The 26018-nt window shown below is 45.9% G+C and overlaps 1 protein-coding gene and 1 pseudogene across 1 annotated transcript; one reads left to right on the forward strand and one right to left on the reverse strand.

Annotated features, from left to right (window-relative positions):
- LOC123138727 (indole-2-monooxygenase-like) overlaps window positions 1-16014 on the forward strand; it is a 49269-nt pseudogene extending 33255 nt beyond the window's left edge.
- Window positions 16015-19595: 3581 nt separating this feature from the next.
- Window positions 19596-23492, reverse strand: LOC123135583 (glycerol-3-phosphate 2-O-acyltransferase 6). The gene is made up of 3 exons (XM_044554712.1): window positions 22562-23492; window positions 21703-21826; window positions 19596-20641 (listed from the first exon to the last, which is right to left on the reverse strand). The coding sequence occupies exons 1-3, from the start codon at window positions 23195-23197 to the stop codon at window positions 19875-19877; spliced, it is 1527 nt and encodes a 508-aa protein (XP_044410647.1). The 5' UTR covers window positions 23198-23492; the 3' UTR covers window positions 19596-19874.
- Between the last annotated feature and the right edge of the window lie 2526 nt (window positions 23493-26018).

Genomic DNA, 26018 nt, shown 5'->3' on the forward strand with positions numbered 1-26018 from the left:
TTGGATAAATAAATCACGGAACAAATAAATTGCATCAAGGTATTTTTGTATTTTTATTTAATAGATCTGAAAATAAATGCAAAGGGAAATAGATCCCAAAGGCAAATATGATGAAAAAGGACCCATGGGCCATAGGTTTCACTAGTGGCTTCTCTCGAGAAAAATTGTAAACGGTGGGAAAACAATTACTGTTGGGCAATTGATAGAACTTCAAATAATCATGACGATATCCAGGCAATGATCATTATATAGGCATCATGTCCAAGATTAGTAGACCGACTCCTGCTTGCATCTACTACTATTACTCCACACATCGACCGCTATCCAGCATGCATCTAGTGCATTAAGTTCATGAAGAAACAAAATAATGCAATAAGAACGATGACATGATGTAGACAAGATCCATTTATCTATTTATGTAGATATAGATCCCATCTTGTTATCCTTAGTAGCAACGATACATACGTGTCGGCTCCCCTTCTGTCACTGGGACCCAGCACTTTAAGATCGAACCCACTACAAAGCAACTCTTCCGATTGCAAGATAAATAGATCAAGTTGGCCAGACAAAACCCAATTATCGGAGAAGAAATATGAGGCTATAAGAAATCATGCATATAAGAGATCAAAGAAGACTCAAATAACTTTCATGGATAAAAACATAGATCTGGTCATAAACTGAAAGTTCATCGGATCCCAACAAACACACCGGAAAAAGAATTGCATCATATGGATCTCCAAGAGACCATTATATTGATAATCAAGAGAGATAGAGAGAGAGGAATCCATCTAGCTACTAACTACTGACCCGTAGGTCTACAAAGAACTACTTACGCATCATCGAAGTGGTGAACCCCTCTGTGATGGTGTCTAGATTGGATCTGGTGGTTCTGGAATCTGCCGCGGCTGGAATTGATTTTCGTCAACTCCCCTAGGGTTTCTGGAATACTAGGGTATTTATAGAGCAAAGAGGCGGTTCAGGGGGCACCCGAGATGGGCACAACCCACCAGGGCGCGCCTGGGCCTCCTGGCGCTCCCTGGTGGGTGCTGCTCCACTCGAGGCACCCCCAAGTGCTTTCTTGGCCCAGTGGATGTATTCTGGCGCAAAAAAAATCCTCGCGAAGTTTCGCTGCATTTGGACTCCGTTTGATATTGACTTCCTGCAACGTAAAAAACATGCAGAAAATAGCAACTGGCACTAGGCACTATGTCAATAGGTTAGTACCAAAAAATGATACAAAATGACTATAAAATGATTGTAAAACATCCAAGAATGATAATATAACAGCATGGAACAATAAAAAATTATAGATACGTTGGAGACGTATCAGGGACAGAGAGATGGGTCAGCGGGGGTCGTTGGCATTTTGTTAGGGCACGGTTCTTTGCCGTCTGCTAGCAGATGGCAAAGAGCCTAGCTAACGGACGTTTGTTTGGCAACTTTCGTTGTCGTCTACTAGAAGACGGCACGAAGCTTTGACGTCCGCTAGCAGTCGGCAAAGAAAATGTCCGTTAGGTGGTCCTCGCTAGTGGGCCACCCTCACTCTTTGCCGTCTGCTAGCTGATGGCACTTCTATGCCGTCTGCTGGCAGACGGCAACGAGCTGGCCGACGGCAAACATGACCTTTACCATCAGCTCATTCTTTGCCATCAGTTTTCTTCAAGATGATGCCAAAGACCTTCTTTGCCATCAGCTGGCTGACGACACTGTGTTGGCTGATGGCAAAGATTCTGATTGCAGTAGTGATGAGTACAGCCTCCCTACGCAGCACGTCAAGGCCATTCTAGTGGTACATACTCCAAATCCCTAATAGAATGGAGAGACTTTATTTGCACTATCTAGCACATCTTAATGTTCACCATACATTTAATTAGATCGAATCCATGGATGCATGACAAGTTTGCAGATGGATGTCAAAACTGCATTCCTTAATGGATTTATTAAAGAAGAGTTGTATATGATGCAACCAGAAGGTTTTGTCAATCCTAAAGGTGCTAACAAAGTGTGCAAGCTCCAGCGATCCATCAATGGACTGGTGCAAGCATCTCGGAGTTGGAATATACGGATTGATGATTTGATCAAAGCATATGGTTTTACAGACTTTTGGAAAGGCCTGCATTTACAATAAAGTGAGTGGGAGCACTACAGCCTTTCTGATAAGTATATGTGAGTGACATATTGTTGATCAGAAATGATGTAGAATTTTCTGGAAAGCATAAAGAAATGTTTTAAAGGGGTTCTTTAAAAGAAAGACCTCAGTAAAGCTACTTACACATTGAGCATCAAGATCTATAGAGATAGATCAAGACGCTTGATAAGATTTTTCCATGAGTACATACCTTGACAAGATTTTGAAGTAGTTCAAAATGGAACAGTCAAAGAAAGAGTTCTTGCCTGTTTTGCAAGGTGTGAAGTTGAGTAAGACTCAAAACCCGACCATGGCAGAAAATAGAAAGAGAATGAAAAGTCATTCCCTATGCCTTAGTCATAGGTTCTATAAAGTATGCTATGCTGTGTACCAGACCTATTGTATACCTTGCTCTGAGTTTGGCAAAGGAATACAATTTTGATCTAAGAGTAGATCACTGGACAGCAGTCAAGAATATCCTTAGTGATGACTAAGGAGATGTTTCTCGATTATGGAGGTGATAAAAAGAGCTCGTCATAAAGAGTTACATCGGTGCAAGCTTTTACACCGATCCAGATGACTCTAAGTCTCAATCTGGATACATATTGAAAGTGGGAGAAATTAGCTAGAGTAGCTCCATGCAGAGCATTGTAGACATAGAATATTTGCAAAATACATACGGCTCTGAATGTGACAGACCCGTTGACTAAAACTTCTCTCATGAGCAAAACATGATCATACCTTAGTACTCTTTGGGTGTTAATCACATAGCGATGTCAACTAGATTATTGACTCTAGTAAACCCTTTGGGTGTTGGTCACATGACGATGTGAACTATGGGTGTTAATCACATACATATGTGAATATTATTGTTGAATCACATGATGATGTGAACTAGATTATTGACTCTAGTGCAAGTGGGAGACTGAAGGAAATATGCCCTAGAGGCAATAATAAAGTTATTATTTATTTCCTTATATCATGATAAATGTTTATTATTCATGCTAGAATAGTATTAACCAGAAACATAATACATGTGTGAATACATAGACAAACATAGTGTCACTAGTATGCCTCTACTTGACTAGCTCGTTTATCAAAGATGGTTATGTTTCCTAGGCATGGACAAAAGATTTGTCATTTGATTAAGGGGATCACATCATTAGGAGAATGATGTGATTTATTTGACCCATTCCGTTAGCCTTAGCACTAGATCGTTTAGTATGTTGCTACTGCTTTCTTCATGACTTATACATGTTCCTATGACTATGAGATTATGCAAATCCCGTTTACCAGAGGAACACTTTGTGTGCTACTAAACGTCACAACGTAACTGGGTGATTATAAAGGAGCTCTACATGTGTCCCCGAAGGTACATGTTGGGTTGGCATATTTCGAGATTAGGATTTGTCACTCCGATTGTCGGAGAGGTATCTCTGGGCCCACTCAGTAATGCACATCACTATAAGCCTTGCAAGCATTGCAACTAATGAGTTAGTTGCAGGATAATGTATTACGAACGAGTAAAGAGACTTGACAGTAACGAGATTGAACTAGGTATTGAGATACCGACGATCGAATCTCGGGCAAGTAACATACCGATGACAAAGGGAACAACGTATGTTGTTATGCGGTCCGACCGATAAAGATCTTCGTAGAATATGTGGGAGCCAATATGAGCATCCAGGTTCCGCTATTGGTTATTGACCGGAGACGTGTCTCGGTCATGTCTACATTGTTCTCGAACCCGTAGGGTCCGCACGCTTAACGTTACGATGATAGTTTCATTATGAGTTTATATATATTGATGTACCGAAGGTTGTTCGAAGTCCTGGATATGATCACGGACTTGAGGAGGAGTCTCGAAATGTTCGAGACATAAAGATCGATATATTGGACGACTATATTTGGACACCGGAAAGGTTCCGGGTGAGATTGGGACAATACCGGATCACTGGGAGGTTGTCGGAACCCCCCGGGAGGTATATGGGCCTTATTGGGCATTAATGGAAAGGAGGGGAAAGGAGCAAGGGAGGGGGCGCCCCCCTCCCCAAAGCCCAATCAGAATTAGGAGGGGGGCCGGCCCCCCCTTTCCTTCCTCCCTCCTTCCTCTTCCTTCCCTCTCCTACTCCTAATAGGAAAAAGGGGAGTCCTACTCCCGGTGGGAGTTGGACTCCCCCCCTTGGGCGCGCCACCCCCTTGGCCGGCCCCCTCCTCCACTCCTTTATATACGAAGGAGGGGGGCACCCCATACACACAACAATTGATCCCTTGGATCCCTTAGCCGTGTGCGGTGCCCCCTCCACCATAGTCCATCTCGATAATACTGTAGCGGTGCTTAGGCGAAGCCCTGCAACGGTAGAACATCAAGACCGTCACCACACCGTAGTGCTGACAGAACTCTTCCCCGACACTTTGCTGGATCGGAGTCCGGTAATCGTCATCGAGCTGAACGTGTGCTAGAACTCGGAGGTGCCGTAGTTTCGGTGCTTGATCGGTCGGGCCGTGAAGACGTACGACTATATCAACCGCGTTGTTATAACGCTTCCGCTATCGGTCTATGAGGGTACGTGAACAAAATGTTGGGGAACGTAGCAGAAATTCAAAAATTTTCCTACGAGTCACCAAGATCTATCTATGGAGAGACCAGCAACGAGGGGAAGGAGAGTGCATCTACATACCCATGTAGATCGCTAAGCGGACGCGTTCAACTGAACGGGGTTGATGGAGTCGTACTCGTCGTGATCCAAATCACCGATGATCCTAGCGCCGAACGGACGGCACCTCCGCGTTCAACACATGTACAGTTGGGAGAGACATATCCTCCTTCTTTATCCAGCAAGGGAAGGAGAGGTTGATGGATATCCAGCAGCACGACGGCGTGGTGGTGGAAGTAGCGGGATCCCAGCAGGGCTTCGCCAAGCGCAAGCGGGGAGGAAGAGGTGTCACAGGAGGGAGGGAGGCGCCAGGGACTCAAGTGCAGCTGCCCTCCCTCCCCTCCACTATATATAGGGGCCTAGGGGGGCGCCGGCCGCTTGTAGATCCCATCTAGGGAGGGGGGCGGCGGCCCTAGGGGTGGCTTGGCCTCCAAGCCAAGTGGAGGCGACCCCACCCCTTAGGGTTTCTAACCCTAGGCGCATGGGAGGCCCAAAGGGGGGCGCACCAGCCCACCCGGGGGCTGGTTCCCATGCCTCCTCAGCCTATGGGGCCCTTCGGGATAGGTGGCCCCACTCGGTGGACCCCCGGGACCCTTCCGGTGGTCCCTATACAATACCGATGACCCCCGAAACTTTCTCGGTGGTCGAAACTGGACTTCCTATATATAAATCTTTACCTCCGGACCACTCCGGAACTCCTCGTGACGTCCGGGATCTCATCCGGGACTCCGAACAACTTTCAGGTTACCGCATACTATTATCTCTACAACCCTAGTGTCACCGAACCTTAAGTGTGTAGACCCTACGGGTTCGGGAACCATGCAGACATGACCGAGACAACTCCCCGGCCAATAACCAACAACGGGATCTGGATACCCATGTTGGCTCCCACATGTTCTACAATGATCTCATCGGATGAACCACGATGTCAAGGACTCAATCAATCCCGTATACAATTCCCTTTGTCCAGTGGTATTCTACTTGCCCGAGATTCGATCGTCGGTATCCCAATACCTTGTTCAATCTCGTTACCCGCAAGTCTCTTTACTCGTTCCGTAACACATCAACCCGTGATCAACTCCTTGGTCACATTGTGCACATTATGATGATGTCCTACCGAGTGGGCCCAGAGATACCTCTCTGTTACACGGAGTGACAAATCCCAGTCTCGATTCGTGCCAACCCAACAGACACTTTCGGAGATACCCGTAGTGCACCTTTATAGCCACCCAGTTACGTTGTGACGTTTGGTACACCCAAAGCATTCCTATGGTATCCGGTAGTTGCACAATCTCATGGTCTAAGGAAATGATACTTGACATTTAGAAAAGCTTTAGCATACGAACTACACGATCTTTGTGCTAGGCTTAGGATCGGGTCTTGTCCATCACATCATTCTCCTAATGATGTGATCCCGTTATCAACGACATCCAATGTCCATGGTTAGGAAACCGTAACCATCTATTGATTGACGAGCTAGTCAACTAGAGGCTTACTAGGGACATGGTGTTGTCTATGTACCCACACATGTATCTAAGTTACCTATCAATACAATTATAGCATGGATAATAAATGATTATCATGAACAGGGAAATATAATAATAACTAATTTATTATTGCCTCTAGGGCATATTTCCAACAGTCTCCCACTTGCACTAGAGTCAATAATCCAGTTCACATCGCCATGTGATTAACACTGACAGGTCACATCGCCATGTGACCAACATCCAAAGAGTTTACTAGTGTCACTAAACTAGTTCAGATCACCATGTGATTAAGACTCAATGAGTTCTGGGGTTTGATCATGTTTTGCTTGTGAGAGAGATTTTTAGTCAACGGGTCTGCAACATTCAGATCCGTATGTATTTCGCAAGTCTCTAGGTCATATTGTAAATGTTGCTTCCACGCTCCACTTGCAGCTATTCCAAATGGTCGCTCCACTATACGTATCCGGTTTGCTACTCAGAGTCATTCGGATAGATGTTAAAGCTTGCATTGACGTAACCCTTTACACCGAACTCTTTATCACCTCCATAATCGAGAAACATTTCCTTATTTCCTCCAAGGAAAATTTTGACCGCTGTCCAATGATCCATTCCTGGATCACTCTTGTACCCCCTTGCCAGACTTATGGCAAGGCACACTTCCGGTGCGGTACACAACATAGCATACTATAGAGCCTACGTCTGAAGCATAGGGGACGACCTTCGTACTTTCTCTCTCTTCTGCCGTGGTCGAGCTTTAACTCGTAACTTCATACCTTACAACTCAGGCAAGAACTCCTTCTTTGACTGATCCATCTTGAACACCTTCAAGATCATGTCAAGGTATCTGCTCATTTGAAAGTACCATTTAGCATTTTTGATCTATCCTCATAGATCTTTATGCTCAATGTTCAAGCAGCTTAATCCAGGTTTTCTATTGAAAATCACTTTTCAAATAACCCTATATGCTTTCCAGAAATTCTACATCATTTCTTATCAACAATACGTCAACAACATATACTCATCAGAAATTCTATAGTGCTCCCACTCACTTCTTTGGAAATACAAGTTTCTCATAAACTTTGTATAAACCCAAAATCTTTGATCATCTCATCAAAGAGTATATTCCAACTCCGAGATGCTTACTCCAGTCCTTAGAAGGATTGCTGGAGCTTTGCATACTTATTAGCGTCTTTCAGGATTGACAAAACCTTCTGGTTGTATCACATACAACCTTTCCTCAAGGATATCGTCCAGCAAACAATGTTTTGACATTCTATCTGCAAGATTTCATAAATCATGCAGTAATTGCTAATATAATTCCAATAGACTCTTAGCATCGCTACGAGTGAGAAAGCCATACCGTAGTCAACTCCTTGAACTTGTCGGAAAACATCTTAACGACAAGTCGAGCTTTCTTAATGGTGATACTTACCATCATTGTCTGTCTTCCTTTTAAAATCCATCTGTACCCAACAGCCTTATGACTATCAAGTATTTCTTCCAAAGTCATGGATCCTCTCTCGTATTTTATGGCCTCGAGCCATTTGTCGGAATCCGGGCCCACCATCGCTTCTCCATAGCTCGTAGGTTCATTGTTGTCTAGCAACATGACCTCCAAGACAGGATTATCGTACCACTCCGAAGCAGTACACGTCCTTGTCGTCCTACGAGGTTTGGTAGTGACTTGATCCGAAGTTTCATGATCACTATCATCAACTTCCAATTCAAGTGGTGTAGGTGCCATAGGAACAACTTCATGTGCCCTGCTACACACTGGTTGAAGTAATGGCTCAATAACCTCATCAAGTCTCCACCATCCTCCCACTCAATTCTTTTGACAGAAACTTTTCCTCGAGAAAGGACCCATTTCTACAAACAAACCTTTTGCTTCCGGATCTGAAATAGGAGGTACACCCAACTGTTTTTCGGTGTCCTATGAAGATGCATTTTATCCGCTTTGGTTCGAGCTTATCATCCTGAAACTTTTTCACATAAGCGTCGCAGCCCCAAACTTTTAAGAAACGACAACTTAGGTTTCTCCAAACCATAGTTCAAACGGTGTCGTCTCAACGAAATTACGTGGTGCCCTATTAAAGTGAGTGCGGTTGTCTCTAATGCCTAACCCATGAACGATAGTGGTAATTCGATAAGAGACATCATGGTAAGCACCATATCCAATAGGGTGCAACTATGATGTTCGGACACACCATCACACTATGGTGTTCCAGGCGGTATTAATTGTGAAACAATTTCCACAATGTCTTAATTGCGTGCCAAAGCTCGTAACTCAGATACTCATCTCTATGATCATATCATAGACATTTTATCCTCTTGTCACGATGATCTTCAACTTCACTCTGAAATTACTTCAACCATTCAATAATTCAGACTTGCGTTTCATCAAGTAAATATACTCAACATCTACTCAAATCATCTGTGAAGTAAGAACATAACGATATTCACTGCATGCCTCGGCACTCATTGGACTGCACACATCAAAATGTGTTACTTCAAACAAGTTGCCATCTTGTTCCATCTTACTCAAAACGAGGCTTTTCAGTCATCTCGCCCATGTGGTATGATTTGCATATCTCAAGTGATTCAAAATCAAGTGAGTCCAACTGATCCATCAACATGGAGCTTCTCCATGCGTTTTACAACAATGTGACTTACATGGCAGTGCCATAACTAAGTGGTACTATCATCACTATCTTATATCTTTTGGCATGAAAATGTGTATCACTACGATCGAAATTCAATAAACCATTCTTTTAGGTGCAAGACCATTGAAGGTATTATTCAAATAAATAGAGTAACCATTATTCTCCTTAAATGAATAACCGTATTGCGATAGACATAATCCAATCATGTCTATGCTCAACGCAAACACCAAATGACAATTATTCAGGTTTAAAATGGAACAGTCAAATGAATAGCCTCATATTTCTTCTCCGATAATTGGGTAATAGTGATGTGCATTACCGAGTGGGCCCAGAGATACCTCTCCGACAATCGGAGTGACAAATCCTAATCTTGAAATATGCCAACCCAACATGTACCTTCGGGGACACCTGTAGAGCTCCTTTATAATCACCCAGTTACGTTGTGACGTTTGGTAGCACACAAAGTGTTCCTCCGGTAAACGGGAGTTGCATAATCTCATAGTCATAGGAACATGTATAAGTCATGAAGAAAGCAGTAGCAACATACTAAACGATCAAGTGATAAGGCTAACGGACTGGGTCAAGTCAATCACATCATTCTCCTAATGATGTGATCCCGTTAATCAAATGACAAATCTTTTGTCCATGGCTAGGAAACATAACCATCTTTGATAAACGAGCTAGTCAAGTAGAGGCATACTAGTGACACTATGTTTGTCTATGTATTCACACATGTATTAAGTTTCCGGTTAACACAATTCTAGCATGAATAATAAACATTTATCATGATATAAGGAAATAAATAATAACTTTATTATTGCCTCTAGGGCATATTTCCTTCAGTCTCCCACTTGCACTAGAGTCAATAATCTAGTTCACATCATCATGTGATTCAACACCAGTATTCACATCTGTATGTGATTTACACCCATAGTTCACATCGTCATGTGACCAACACCCAAAGGGTTTACTAGAGTCAATAATCTAGTTGACATCGCTATGTGATTAACACCCAAAGAGTACTAAGGTATGATCATGTTTTGCTCATGAGAGAAGTTTTAGTCAACGGGTCTGTCACATTCAGAGCCGTATGTATTTTGCAAATATTCTATGTCTACAATGCTCTGCATGGAGCTACTCTAGCTAATTTCTCCCACTTTCAATATGTATCCGGATTGAGACTTAGAGTCATCTGGATTGGTGTAAAAGCTTGCACCAGTGTAACTCTTTATGACGGGCTCTTTTTATCACCTCCATAATCGAGAAACGTCTCCTTAGTCCTCACTAAGGATATTCTTGACTGCTGTCCACTGATCTACTCTTAGATCAAAATTGTATTCCTTTGCCAAACTCAGAGCAAGGTATACAATAGGTCTGGTACACAGCATAGCATACTTTATAGAACCTATGACTGAGGCATAGGGAATGACTTTTCATTCTCTTTCTATTTTCTGCCATGGTCGGGTTTTGAGTCTTACTCAACTTCACACCTTGCAAAACAGGCAAGAACTCTTTCTTTGACTGTTCCATTTTGAACTACTTCAAAATCTTGTCAAGTGAACGGGGTTGATGGAGTCGTACTCGTCGTGATCCAAATCACCGATGATCCTAGCGCCGAACGGACCGCACCTCCGCGTTCAACACATGTACAGTTGGGAGAGACATCGCCTCCTTCTTTATCCAGCAAGGGAAGGAGAGGTTGATGGATATCGAGCAGCACGACGGCGTGGTGGTGGAAGTAGCGGGATCTCGGCAGGGCTTCGCCGAGCGCAAGCGGGGAGGAAGAGGTGTCACGGGAGGGAGGGAGGCGCCAGGGACTCAGGTGCGGCTGCCCTCCCTCCCCTCCACTATATATAGGGGCCTAGGGGGGCGCCGGCCCCTTGTAGATCCCATCTAGGGAGGGGGGCGGCGGCCCTAGGGGTGGCTTGGCCTCCAAGCCAAGTGGAGGCGCCCCCACCCCTTAGGGTTTCTAACCCTAGGCACATGGGAGGCCCAAGGGGGGGCGCACCAGCCCACCAGGGGCTGGTTCCCACGCCCCCTCAGCCTATGGGGCCCTCCGGGATAGGTGGCCCCACCCGGTGGACCCCCGGGACCCTTCTGGTGGTCCCGGTACCATACCGATGACCCCTGAAACTTTCCCGGTGGCCGAAACTGGACTTCCTCTATATAAATCTTTACCTCCGGACCACTCCGGAACTCCTCGTGACGTCCGGGATCTCATCCAGGACTCCGAACAACATTCGGGTTACCGCATACTATTATCTCTAGAACCCTAGTGTCACCGAACCTTAAGTGTGTAGACCCTACGGGTTCGGGAACCATGCAGACATGACCGAGACAACTCCCCGGCCAATAACCAACAGAGGGATCTAGATACCCATGTTGGCTCCCACATGTTCCACGATGATCTCATCGGATGAACCACGATGTCAAGGACTCAATCAATCCCGTATACAATTCCCTTTGTCCAACGGTATTGTACTTGCCCGAGATTCGATCGTCGGTATCCCCATACCTTGTTCAATCTCGTTACCGACAAGTCTCTTTACTCGCTCCGTAACACATCATCCCGTGATCAACCCCTTGGTCACATTGTTCACATTATGATGATGTCCTACCGAGTGGGCCCAGAGATAACTCTCCGTTACATGGAGTGACAAATCCCAGTCTCGATTCGTGCCAACCCAACAGACACTTTCGGAGATACCCGTAGTGTACCTTTATAGCCACCCAGTTAAGTTGTGACGTTTGGTACACCCAAAGCATTCCTACGGTATCCGGGAGTTGCACAATCTCATGGTCTAAGGAAATGATACTTGACATTTAGAAAAGCTTTAGCATACGAACTACACGATCTTTGTGCTAGGCTTAGGATTGGGTCTTGTCCATCACATCATTCTCCTAATGATGTGATCCCGTTATCAACGACATCCAATGTCCATGGTCAGGAAACCATAACCATCTATTGATCAACGAGCTAGTCAACTAGAGGCTTACTAGGGACATGGTGTTGTCTATGTACCCACACATGTATCTGAGTTTCCTATCAATACAATTATAGCATGGATAATAAACGATTATCATGAACAGGGAAATATAATAATAACTAATTTATTATTGCCTCTAGGGCATATTTCCAACACAACACTCTCCCCTCTCGTTGCTATGCATCACCATGATCTTGCGTGTGCGTCGGATTTTTTTTCTTTTTTGAAATTACTATGTTCCCCAACAAAAATTGCCTCTATAAGCATTGTTATTGAAATTGTTTCGCTAGACTAAATTCACATATATGGCATCACTATTTTGCTCAATCAAAGTATACAAAGGCACATCACTAATATAAATAGGAGCACTTTTATTAGCAACCATCTTCATAAGAGCATCAAAGTTTTCACTCAAAGAATTTATTTCTTCTACCGAATTGACTTTTTTTACCATTAGGAGCTCTTACGGTATGCCATTGTGAGTAATTTGCCATAATATTATCTAGCAATTTAGTAGTTTCACCCAAAGTAATTTCCATAAAAGTACCCCCGCAGCGGAATCTAAAAGATTACGAGAAACAAAATTCAATCCCACATAAAAAATTTGTATGATCATCCAAAGATTTAACCCATGAGTTGGGTGATTCCTTAGCATCAATTTCATCCATTCCCAAGATTGTGCAACATGCTCATGTTCAAGTTACTTGAAATTTATGATCTGGGTTCTAAGGGAAATAATTTTGCGGGCGGAAAATACTTAGTAATAAAAACATCTTTGCACTTGTTCCAAGAATCGATACTATTGCGAGGCAAGGAAGAAAACCAAAATTTGGCACGATCTCGCGAAGAAAACAGAAATAATTTCAACTTCACAACATCATTGTCCACATATTTTTTCTTTTGCATATCGCATAATTCCACGAATGTGTTAAGATGGGACGCGGCATCCTCATTAGGAGTACCGGCAAATTAAGCTTTCATGACAAGATTCAGCAAAGCAGTATTAATATCACAAGACTCCGCACTAGTGGCGGGAGGAGCAATCGGAGTGCTAATAAAATCATTGTTGTTGGTATTTGAGAAATCACTCAACTTGGCGTTCTCTTGAGTCATGATGACTTCACAACAAGATTGCACTAATAAACAGATCTGACGAGAAAATGGTGAACGAAAAAGAGGGCGAATAAATCGGCAATTTTTTGAGAAGTGGGGGAGAGGAAAACGAGAAGCAAATGTCAAATAATGTAAATTGCGAGGAGATGATATTTGTGATTAGGAACCTGGTTTATGTTGAAGATCCTCCCCGGCAACGGCGCTAGAAATTCCTTTTGATGTCTGCTAGAACAACGTCGGTGTTTCTCCAAAGAGGAAGGGATGATGCAGTATAGCGACGGTAGGTATTTCCCTCAGTGATGAGACCAAGGTTATCGAACCAGTAGGAAAACCTCCTCACACCACGTAAACAGTACCTGCACACAAATAACAAATACTCGCAACCCGACGTGTTAAAGGGGTTGTCAACCCCTTTCGGCTTCAGCGCCTCAAGATAGGCAAATAACGTGAGGTAAAAGTTGTAGATTGGATAAATAAATCGCGGAACAAATAAATTGCATCAAGGTATTTTTGTATTTTTATTTAATAGATCTGAAAATAAATGCAAAGGGAAATAGATCGCAAAGGCAAATATGATGAAAAAAGACCCGTGGGCCATAGGTTTCACTAGTGGCTTCTCTCGAGAAAAATTGCAAACGGTGGGAAAACAATTACTGTTGGGCAATTGATAGAACTTCAAATAATCATGACGATATCCAGGCAATGATCATTATATAGGCATCACGTCCAAGATTAGTAGACCGACTCCTGCTTGCATCTACTACTATTACTCCACACATCGACCGCTATCCAGCATGCATCTAGTGCATTAAGTTCATGAAGAAACAAAATAATGCAATAATAAAGATGACATGATGTAGACAAGATCCATTTATCTATTTATGTAGATATAGATCCCATCTTGTTATCCTTAGTAGCAACGATACATACGTGTCAGCTCCCCTTCTGTCACTGGGACCCAACACTTTAAGATCGAACCCACTACAAAGCAACTCTTCCGATTGCAAGATAAATAGATCAAGTTGGCCAAACAAAACCCAATTATCGGAGAAGAAATATGAGGCTATAAGAAATCATGCATATAAGAGATCAAAGAAGACTCAAATAACTTTCATGTATAAAAACATAGATCTGATCATAAACTGAAAGTTCATCGGATCCCAACAAACACACCGGAAAAAGAATTGCATCATATGGATCTCCAAGAGACCATTATATTGATAATCAAGAGAGATAGAGAGAGAGGAATCCATCTGGCTACTAACTACTGACCCATAGGTCTACAAAGAACTACTCACGCATCATCAAAGTGGTGAACCCCTCTGTGATGGTGTCTAGATTGGATCTGGTGGTTCTGGAATCTGCCACGGTTAGAATTGATTTTCGTCGACTCCCCTAGGGTTTCTGGAATACTAGGGTATTTATAGAGCAAAGAGGTGGTTCAGGGGGCACCCGAGGTGGGCACAACCCACCAGGGCGCGCCTGGGCCTCCTGGCGCGCCCTGGTGGGTGCTGCTCCCCTCGAGGCACCCCCAAGTGCTTTCTTGGCCCAGTGGATGTATTCTGGCGCAAAAAATTCCTCACGAAGTTTCGCTGCTTTTGGACTCCGTTTGATATTGATTTCCTGCAACGTAAAAAACATGCAGAAAATAGCAACTGGCACTGGGCACTATGTCAATAGGTTAGTACCAAAAAATGATATAACATGATTGTAGAACATCCAAGAATGATAATATAACACCATCTAACAATAAAAAAATTATAGATACGTTGGAGACGTATCAGGGACAGAGAGATGGGTCAGCGGGGGTCGTTGGCGTTTTGTTAGGGCACGGTTCTTTACCGTCTGCTAGCAGATGGCAAAGAGCCTAGCTAACGGACGTTAGTTTGGCCACTTTTGTTGTCGTCTACTAGCAGACGGCAACGAAGCTTTGACGTCCGCTAGCAGACGGCAAAGAAAGTGTCCGTTAGGTGGTCCTCGCTAGTGGGCCACCCTCACTCTTTGTCGTCTGCTAGCTGACAGCAAAGCTTCTATGTCGTCTGCTAGCAAACGGCAACGAGCTGGCCGACGGCAAACATGACCTTTACCGTCAGCTCATTCTTTGCCATCAGTTTTCTTCAAGATGATGGCAAAGACCTTCTTTGCCGTCAGCTGGCTGACGACACTGTGTTGGCTGATGGCAAAGATCCTGATTCCAGTAGTGACGAGTACAGCCTCCCTACGCAGCACGTCAAGGCCATTCTCGTGGTACATACTCCAAATCTCTAATAGAATGGAGAGACTTTCTTTGCACTATCTAGCACATCTTAATGTTCACCATACATTTAATTAGATCGAATCCATGGATGCATGACAAGTTTGCAGATGGCACGGACACGTCATACATGTAGTCCTAGAGTTCACCATGGTGGAGCTCATGCGAAAGCCACACCTCATGTCCAAACTCCAAGCCGAGGTCGGGGACAAGACACCTGAGGGTCAACAAATGGTCATGGAGGACGACTTGGCCGGCATGCCCTACCTAAAGGCGGTCTTGGAGGATACACTCCGACTACACCCGCCATTGCCCCTCCTCCTCCCGCACTTCTCCGTGGACAAGTGTGTCATTAACGGCTACATAGTCCCTGCCGAAACCTGTGTCGTCATCAATGTATGGGCCATTGGTAGAGACCCCAGAGCATGGGAGGATGCAAAGGAGTTCATCTTGAGAAGTTTGAGGACACCGCGTCCTCCGACTACAAGGGGAGGGATTTCGGGATCCTGCCGTTTGGAGCCAGGCGAAGGATATGTCCCAGGATAAATTTTGGCAAGGCATCCGTGGAGATTATGCTGGCCAACCTTGCCTATTGCTTTGAATGGGAGCTCCCTGGTCAGATGCAGCATAAGGACCTTGATATGACAGAGGTGTTTGGAATGACGATACACCGGAAGGAGAAGTTACTACTTGTCCCAACAACACGACATGTTAGTCATAAATAATATATATTGTTTCCATGCATTTGTAAGGGTATAGATGTTATCAGAGTACTTAAGAGTGTATATTTTTGTATGCCAGTAATATTTAGATGTATGGTGCAAGTGTCACAAAATATTATGGTTTTTCTCTAGTGTCGTCGTATGAAGTTTCTTCAACATCACTTTCGAAGGCGCCACATTTAACATGGTCATGGTCCTATGGCTCTCATGAGGTTATGGGGCATCTGCCAACTAAAAAAGTGCATGTGTGTAGATAGGGAAATGGTTGGAGTACTCAATATGTATCTCTTTAATAACTTGGGCAATGTCTGGAGTGAATAGGTCAAAGAGGTTGTGGAACTGTACTTCGTGGACTTGTTCATCCTTCATAAGGACAAGGAATACATACTCATGCCCTATTCACCTCTGAGTCTTTTTGTAATTTGTGTTGTCAAAATGTTTACCTTTCTTTATACACCTACATCCATGTAACTTTCCTTTGATCTCGTTTGCACAGCAGTTACTGGATCCTCATTATCATCATTCTGAAGTTTCTAATGTGGTAAAAGTATGTTCATCAACAAAACTTGCCTCTTCATTTTGACATTTTGATGACCCCTTATAACTATGTTTAGTTGAACAACTCCCTTTTTTCTATATATTTGATGTGTTTCTAACTTCCTGAATTGGGTAATAGGGAAGTAGGATATGTTTGCCAAGGTTAGTAGCTTTATTTATAATCACCGACGAGAAGAAGGACCTTGCTGATCTACGCATACACTATGAACCTTCTACTTACTACTTCCTCCATTCCCAAATATTTGTCTTTCTAGACATTTCAAATGGACTACAGCATAAGGATGTATGTAGACATATTTTAGAGTGTAAATTCACTCATTTTGCTTCGTATGTAGTCGGTTGTCAAAATCTGCAGAAAGACAAATATTTGAGAACGGAGGGAGTAAATCATAAGACATATAATCATATGCTCTAGAACGTTATATATTTTTTGCAACTAATATGGACAACATACTATCTAGAAACATCTAATTTTGGCGCTTAGTAGACATTACGTTTTACGTCCCTCTTTTGTATAGACTTACATATACACTACTACTCATCCGACTCTCATCAAATATTGGTAGAGGCATTCAATTTATCATATTCTATCTCTTTCTTTCTAGAAGAATTTTTTATTGAAGGAATGTTTTGTACACTCTAGGTGCCATCCCCACTGTTTATGCTAAAAAAAGACAAGTTCATGTAGAAGACAATATAATAGATAAATAACTAGCATAACACGAGTTAACTTTTTGTTCAATTCTAGACCATTATATATTAGAATGATATAATGTATAACGAAAGTACTATTACAAATCATCCTATTTGATATCATACATTTAAAAATGAGTTATAAAAACTAGTCATCAACCCGTGCACCCGCACGAGCTAGCACTTCATTTATTTATTTATTGATTAAGAAAACTTGTATCAATTCCGTGTTAGAAAATAATAGACATACTTTTTATCTGTTTGTGATTAAATATGCATGTACAATGTTCTCCTTTGTTTACCATACAATATATGAGTTACATTGTGCCATAACACATCAGGTTAATCAAGGATTTGAAAAATATGAGTATGGAAACTCTATCAGGCTTAGAAGGCAGATTTATCCATGTAAAAAATAACTTCAAATGCACATTTACTGATAAATTATAATTCTATAGAGCTGCAGAAATGAAGTGATCTCTTGTAGCATATGTTGTCAATTTTGGCATGACAAAATGATGGAGATTGGCAGAGTTAATTTGATCTTAAAATATGCAGTTACAATGATCATACTTTCTATGGTAATTAATATTGACTATCGGCATGCATATGCTGAATTGCACTACAGGGAACACATAAGAGCATTTCATTTTGTTTGATTTTGGAAGGCTTTTTAAAAACTGGATCCATGCACGGTGTTCTATCATGCCATGTTATAGGTTAAATGGATTTTAAGTTCTTTTCATAAACATGAAAATTCTAGATTCATGATGTCAAGGTTAATTTAGAGATTTTTTTACATTTTCTATAAGGGCGTTACTTTGGACTCCACGCTTGCAGACAATTAGGTGAATATAAGAGATCATAACACACAAAACAAAATTGCATGCACAGAAATAAAAGAAGCTGGCCTAGGACGTGCATGAACAAAAGATTGTCAATTTTCCTTGGCCATAAAAATATGATATCTCATTATGATCTACTGTCTTCTAATTAAGAACTTTTTGTAGAATAAGAAAAAGAGCTTGGGGTGGAGGAGAAAGCTAATGGGAGAAGTCGTACCGTGTAGTATGTAGGTGATTGGATGATGTGTCCACACAGTTGTGTGTGCATTCATCAGTGGATTGCATGGCATGTATGTGAGTTCATAAGTAGATTTGGTGGTGGAGAAAGGGATCGGTGGTCATTGCTACCAGCGCTGTTGTTGTCTGTGCCAGGGAGATCCTCCGAGGCCAACGCCAGCATGCAGCCCAGGGTCTGGTCCTTCCAGGCGTCGCTGGCAGACGTAAGCATACAGGACGGCGCCTTGTTCTCCGGACACCAGCACGCGCCGCAGTAGTGCAGTCTCTGGCGTTCTCTGGGTGGAACACCAAAATTCAGGACAACATGAAGAAGCTCCAGGAAGCAACAAATCTTCAAGCTGTATTTAATGTAACGACTGTATATAACGAATATGTAGATTGGATGGATGACTTATCAAAACATAATGCGTATGGAAAACATAGTTGTCATATGAAATAGCAGTTAATTAGTATTACTCGGGAAGATGCCTACATACTATTGTAGGAAATTTTGTAAAGCTACAGAATCGTCCCCAACAATCTATTCCCTCTAGCAACATGGCACATTGAATTAAATTACACCAGTTCTGTATATGTACAAAAATCATGTAGATAGAAGACATAACTGTGAGATGGATTTGGCAGAAAAGTAAGCTGTCTTTCATAAGAGAGGAGCAGTGTTGTGTATCTTTTGCAGTTTCTTGAACAGCTGCACCATTGGTACACAATAGCTCCTTTGCTTCGTGGCCTCATGGACAGCCGACGGCTGCTGCTGCCTGATGTGTTCATGGACGTGTTGGGATATACCTTTCTTTCTTTTTTCTTTGCTTCATCCTAGGTTGTATATACCTTTCTTTCTTTTTCCTTTTTGCAGCCTGTAGATGAGGATTTCACGTGGGAGGTGGGATAAAGTGAATGGACTTCTCGTCAGATACAATCCCACGGTTGTAAAAAACCAATAGGGAGATCCGATGGATAATTTTGATTTGTTTCTAGGATTAATGTGGTGTCTTGGATGGTGCCTCTAATTAGTAAATACAAGATAAGATGTGAAAGTATCCGTTGAGCATATTTAGGGCATGTTTGCCAGTTAACAGCTGTCGTTGTGTGTTTCAAAACAAATTCAGCTTTGTTAAAGTCTAGGTGTAGTTTTTTTGTCAGTTTCATGAGTTTGTCTTTTATTCAATTAAAATCGTATTAGTAAATAAACCAAGCTACGACTTGGTCTAGTTTGTTACGGTAGCTTTTTGCCCTGATCGGAACGTGGGGTGGGACAATACAACGGTCACGGCAATATAGTCGGGACGCGTGCATGAGCAGCGGAATGGCGGTGCTCGCACGGACGTCCCATGTGTTTTCCAATTTTCAGTTAGCTTTGTAAACTATAAATAAATAAGAGAACAAGAAGAAAAAGTTGTTTATTGAACACGACACAATAACATTATTTCTCTTGAACGTTACCTGATCTCGCGTGAGCTCAAGCTAGGTCTAACAATGTTCGCTACTCATCTGGCTCCGTGGATCGTGACTATCAATATACAGTTCAACAGTTTATGCAAACTTCTTGCCATCGTCGCCGGCGGTTGCTACTGTGCCGTCGTTTCCGGCGAGTTTCATGTACTTGTCCTTTCTGGTGAGCGTCGTGCACCGGTACCCGAGCTCCTTGGCGAGCACCGCCTGCACATGGTTGGCCACATCGACGGCGCTCCTACCGCCAGCGCCACACGTCTCCTCCGGCCGGAGCGCCGGCAGGAACGTCACCTTGTACCCCGGCCGCGGGTTCATGTAGAAGAACCACGGGTCCAAGGCCTTCCACCCCCTCGCCGTCGACCCGTAGTAGGTCGACTGTGACGCCTCCAGCGCCACCGGCACTATCCGGTCCGTCAGCTCCGCGAACAGCGCCAAGAACCGTAGCAGGCACGGCTCCCGGCACGTCGTCCCCTCGGGGCACACTACCACATCGCGCCCGGAGCTCAGCAGCGCCGCGATGCGCGCCGCGTCGGCCTCCCTGTCCCTCGCCAGCGCCACCGCCGGGATCGGCGAGATGGCCATCGACAGCCGGCTCGCGCTGTAGGTCACGCACGTCACAGGCCGCCCCAGCGCCACGGCCACGATGATGGGGTCCAGCGCCGTGCGGTGATTGCACACGAGGAGGGACCCCGGGGAGCCGTCGCGCGGCGCCGGCGGGGCCGTGCCCCGCACGGCGAGCCGGATGCCGGTCAGGCGGTACGTGTGGCGCACGAGGTGCCGCAGGACAGAGAGGCTGATGAGGACGCGGAGCACGGCCAGGGCGAAGCCAACGGGGAGGTAGGCCAGCGTGGATTTTTCGTCAAAAGAGACCATCTACCGAATTGAAATGACAAAAAAGACCATCTCTAAGTCAGATTGACAAAAGAAACCCCCTCGCTGTGGCGGCAGGCGCGTCGGGCGACACGTGGCACCTGCCGCCACGGGGTGAGGCGGCTAGCCCTGCCACCACGCTGCCAGGCGGCAGGCAGCCCGCAACGGATTTTCTCATCCGCGCCCGCGTCGGACGGAACAGAGCCAGGCAGGTGGACCCAGCCGCCACCTGGTGAGGCAGCAATACTGTGCCCTGCCGCCACAAGGCGAGGCGGCAGTACTGTTGCTGGGCCATGCCGCCATGGCGTGTGGCGGCCGGGCTGCTGCTGCATGCATGCTTGATGTGTCACCTGTAACGCGGTAACGGCAGCCTGCTTTGGGGTAGTGTCACGTTAAGGTCTTAATTGCAGTAGCGATGCCTTCTCTAGAACAAAAAGGCCGGGCTCTGGTGACACGAAGTGTATAATGATGGATGTGATCTTACACGGCGAGCAATCAATAATGGAATGGGTGATATAACCAGTTCGTGCGATATGTATATCCCAATTTGATAGTTCATTCATACTATGTGACAGGTCAAGCTCGTGTTTAGGCAGACAACATGGGCACGCATCAGCTGAATCGGCGTAGTACTAGTTGTCGTCATGGATGTGATTGCTACCACATCAAGCATGCACGCAGCAGCAGCAGTGCGGCCGCCACACACCGTGGCGGCATGGCCCAACAACAGTGTTGCCGCCTCGCCCTGTAGCGGCGGGGCACAGTGCTGCCACCCCACCTGGTGGCGGCAGGGCCCATCTGCCTGGCTCCGTTCCGTCCGACGCGGGCGCGGACGAGAAAATCCGTTGCGGGCCGCCTGCCGCCTGGCAGCGTGACGGCAGGGCCAGTTGCCTCACCCCGTGGCGGCAAGTGCCACGTGTCGTCCGCCGCGCCTGCCGCCACGGCGAGGGGGGTGTCTTCTGTCAATCTGACCCAGAGGTGGTCTTTTTTGTCATTTCAATCTGGTAGGTGGTCTCTTTTGACAAAAAATCGGCCAGCGCGAAGAGCGCGTGCGCGGGGTCTGGCCGGCGGACAAGGCGGCCGTCGTGGAACACGACGCGGGACAGCAGAGCGTCGGGGGCGGCCCGCGGTGCGCGCTTGTTCGTGGGCACCATGTACGCTTCCTGCAGAAGTACATGAGCGGGAAACAAATCAGATTAATCAACGTTGCTAACCGCAAAACCTTTTTAGCATATTCTGAATCAAACAGAGCATAGCTTTTATCCGTGGATTATTAGTGGAGTATAAATAATGACTATTCAACAGTAATCTATCACTGTTTAGTCCAAAGCGACGTGTAACAGGACCGATACATGTGTGATTTGATTTGATTTGATTGCCAGAAACTAGCATAATCTCGCCACTGAAGACTGAACACTTAGACAAGCAGAACTCTTTGCCAAACAAATAAATAAAGTAAGAAATGGTGCAAAATTGAAAGAAAATCACGAGTACTCGGCACAGATTAGTAAATAGTACTCCTATGAAATGTGAGAATTTTGCAGGTAGAAACTAGAATGAAGAACCATCCTAATTTTTCCCAGGTAGCTAGGCACAGAAAAGGTGCTCTGGAAAGGGTAAGCAAAAGATAGGAACCACACAATTTCTTGCAACTCCAACTACCACAAGAAAAAGCTACTGTAGATGAGATTGCTGCTCTGAGCACACAAAAAACAATTAGCTGATTCATTTACTTCAAAATTAGCTGTTGTCCGATTTCTGGTCACTCAAAAAGGAGTACCAATTACTATGAATTAGAGAAATTCTATTGAAGAAAGTTTGCGTCGAATCAAAGAAACTTTTCTCGTTAAAACAATCGAATTTTACCGGCTGTGGAGATTGAATTTAGTAAGTAGTACCTTGCAGATGGCCATGAAGTCATGGTCGCTCTCGCGGTCGCCGAGCCCGACGTCCGGCATGTCCCCGCCGGCAAACAGCCGCTCCACGACCTCCCTCTTCCTCCCGGCGACGAGCACCCCGCCGCTGATGAGCCCGGTGAATCGCCCGCAGAAGATCCCGAGCTCGGTGCCAGCCACCTCGGCCCCCAGGAACTCGCGGACGAACGGGCTCACCATGACAGCCGGCGACGCCGTGACCACGACCCGCCTGCCCGCGCCGCACCCCCGGAACACCTCCCACGAGTCGGCGCGCACCCCGGCGGCGTAGTGCCGCGGGAGGACGCCCCTCGCCACGGCCTCCACGTCCCGCACCCGGAGCCCCGTGAACGTTGCGAAGACGAGCAGCCCGATGGCGGCCGGCTCGGAGACGGCGGTGTAGAGCAGCAGGATGAACGGGGCGAGGAGGAGCAGCGCGAGGGCCCGGAGGTACCCGCCGGCCTCGAGCGCCACGAGGAAGTAGTAGGGGAACGCGGAGGAGGAGGCGAGCAGGGTGCCGTCCAGGTCGGAGGCCGCGGTGCGGCGCTCCCGCGCTGCCGCGTCGTAGGACGACACCGGCGGGAATCTGCTCATCGCCGCCGTTCCGGGGCGCGGCGCCATGGACAGACGGACGGACGGAGATGGATCGATGGACGAGACGATTATGCCGGGCGGCCTGGGCCAGTGGTATGCGCGCTGGATTTGTACGCCGGGTTGCTGGGGTTGGCTGAGCGGCCCAGCGGCGCCGCGGCGGGCGTGGGCGATGGCGATGGCGACGGCGGGCGAAGGAGACTCTTGTTTTTGGCGAGCAGAGGTGGAAAGCAGAGCGCCAACCGCACCTCCTCTATTTTATACTACTCGCCAACCACCTCCCACCCCCAGTCGGAGTCGGCCGACGGCTACGACTAGTTCACCGGCCGGCCGATTAATGCCGGTCGGGTCCGAGCTGGATTCGATCTGGCCCTGCCTCCGATCGGAGATAAAATATCCTACCGATTGGTATTCATGCCGTCCACGAACAACGGACGCATGATGAATGAAGGAGAACGTACGTGGACCATGCATACATGCATGCGTTGACGGTCCACAACTACTCCCTCCGTTTCTAAATACAAGTCTTTGCAACGATTTTACTATGGATCACATAAAGAGCAAAATGAGTGAATCTACACTCTAAAATGCATCTATATACATCTGTATGTGTGGTTCATAATGAAATCTCTACAAACACTTACATTTAGGAATAGAGGGAGTAGAAAATTATGTCAAGCCACAACGAAAGTCCCCTGCTGCTCCTGGGCAAATATACACCTGCCATGATGAATGTTGAAACTTTGTTGAATGTTTCGAGTGTTTGCAAAGTTTCATCATGATATGACACACTCGTTATTTTGCTTTTTTTCCCCACAACTTTAACGACATTGTTTTTTTTTATCACAACTCCCATGAATTTTATTCTATCGTGAAACTTTGCAATCACTCGAAAATGCCAGAGGGGCCCCATAGGCTATAGACACGTTATGCTTCGGCGTAGATTCCTACCAACCCTTTGGGGCGTCGAGGTTAGGATTTTACAGTCGTGCACATGCGCTGACGAGATTTGGTGCCAAGTTCTTCGGATCGAATTCATGAGTTTAATGGCGAGGACTGTAGGTCCAGGGCGTTGGTCCTGAGGGGCACGTGCACGAAGACATCCTATCTGTCATCGACAAGGCAGCGGTATGTCGACAGTTTGTTCTGACGGTGGCAGTGGTCGTTCAGTAGTCACATGCATGAAGATGTCTGCCTGTCCTCGACAAAGTAGCAGTGCGTCGATGGCTTGTTCTAACGGTGGCAGTGATCGTTCGGTGGGGCACGTGCACGAAGACGTCCTGACTGTCCTCGACAAGGCAGCGGTGCATCGACGGCTCGCTCTAGCGATGGCAGTGGGCACGTGGACGAAGATGTCCTGACTGTCCTAGACAAGGTAGCGGTGCGTCAACATGGCTGGTTCAGACGGCGGCAGTGATCGTTCAGTGGGCACGTGCACGAAGACGTCCCGCCTGTCCTCGACAAGGTAGCGGTGCGTCGACGGATCGGTCTAAGGATGGCTGTGTTCGCTCAGTGGGCACGTGTACGAAGACGTCCTTCCTGTACTTGACAAGGTAGTGGTGTGTCGACGACTCGTTCTAACAGCGACAGTGATCGTTCGGTGGGCACGTGCACGGAGACGGCCTGACTGTCCTCGACAAGGCAGCGGCATGTCAACGGCTCGTTCTAATGGTGGCAGTGACCGTTCGGTGGACGTCCACGTCCTGACTGTCCTCGACAATGTACCGGTTTGTGGCCGTGGTCGTTCAGTGATCCATAGATCTCGTTGTTTTTTTATTACATTTGGAGTGATTTGTACTGGTGAATTTTTTTGAATATAACCGAGTCCTTTTTAGTTTATAAGAATATTAAGATATGAAGGAGTGTTTAGAGAGTTGTAAATACGGGTACGGTTAGAGACACCCTAAGATCGGTGATTACGGTCAGCAAAGCATTCGTGTAGTTGAACGCCACTAGAGCATGCTTTCATACTACTGATGGACATTAAAACCCTTGTTTTAACATCTCCCGATCTACTCCCTCCGTCCATCCATTTCAATGACAAGTATTTTCGGACGGAGGGAGTAGTAATGAGACCAGGCAAAACGTTCGCCTCCGTTTCATCGGGAAGGAAACACAAAGGTTTCAACTGGACGGTCTGTGGAATCAACGGACGGCACTAGAAACCTCTCTTGATGGGTTCGTCGTTTCGGCTAAGAGAGGCAGGCCGTGATCGCGATTGACGACTGTTGATGAGCCACTAGTTCGATCAGTCCGGTAGAGAGGACTACAAAGTACGCACTATACATTCCTCGCAAAAAACAGTAAAAAATAGTACGCACTATACGTAGCTGATGACCTGATGTGCATGTGCAACTACACCGGTACAGTACCGGTTTCCTTCTCCTTCCGTGCCAACCTAGAGGAGACCTCCCATCGCTATCTTCCATCGTCATTCGTTAGCTCAACTTGTTGGCCTACTCACCGCACCAGCCAACCACAAATCACTGGCGAAACAATTTGCTCAGGCCCACGACGAAAGGATCACAAACAGTGTTGAAGCAAAAGGGTGGTGGGCCCATAACCCACAGCTCTTAAGAGCATCTCCAACAGCCGCGCTAAACTAGCGCCGCGCCGCCAATTCGTCGGTTTTAGCGCGCGCGCAACGCGGCGGGTCGCTCCAACGGGCGCGCAATAACGGCGCCCGCGCTATACCGAGTTGGGCGCGCTGTCGGAAACGCCATCCCGCGCGGCGTATTTCGGGCGCCTTGTACAGCGCACGGCACACTCGACCGCTCGCGCCGCACTCTCTCCTTTCCTTCTTTTCTCCTCCTACGCCCCGCGCGCGTCGGCGCCGACGCCACCGATGGAC

The sequence above is a fragment of the Triticum aestivum genome, chromosome 6B (genome assembly GCF_018294505.1).
Source record: "Triticum aestivum cultivar Chinese Spring chromosome 6B, IWGSC CS RefSeq v2.1, whole genome shotgun sequence".
Taxonomy (NCBI): domain Eukaryota; kingdom Viridiplantae; phylum Streptophyta; class Magnoliopsida; order Poales; family Poaceae; genus Triticum; species Triticum aestivum.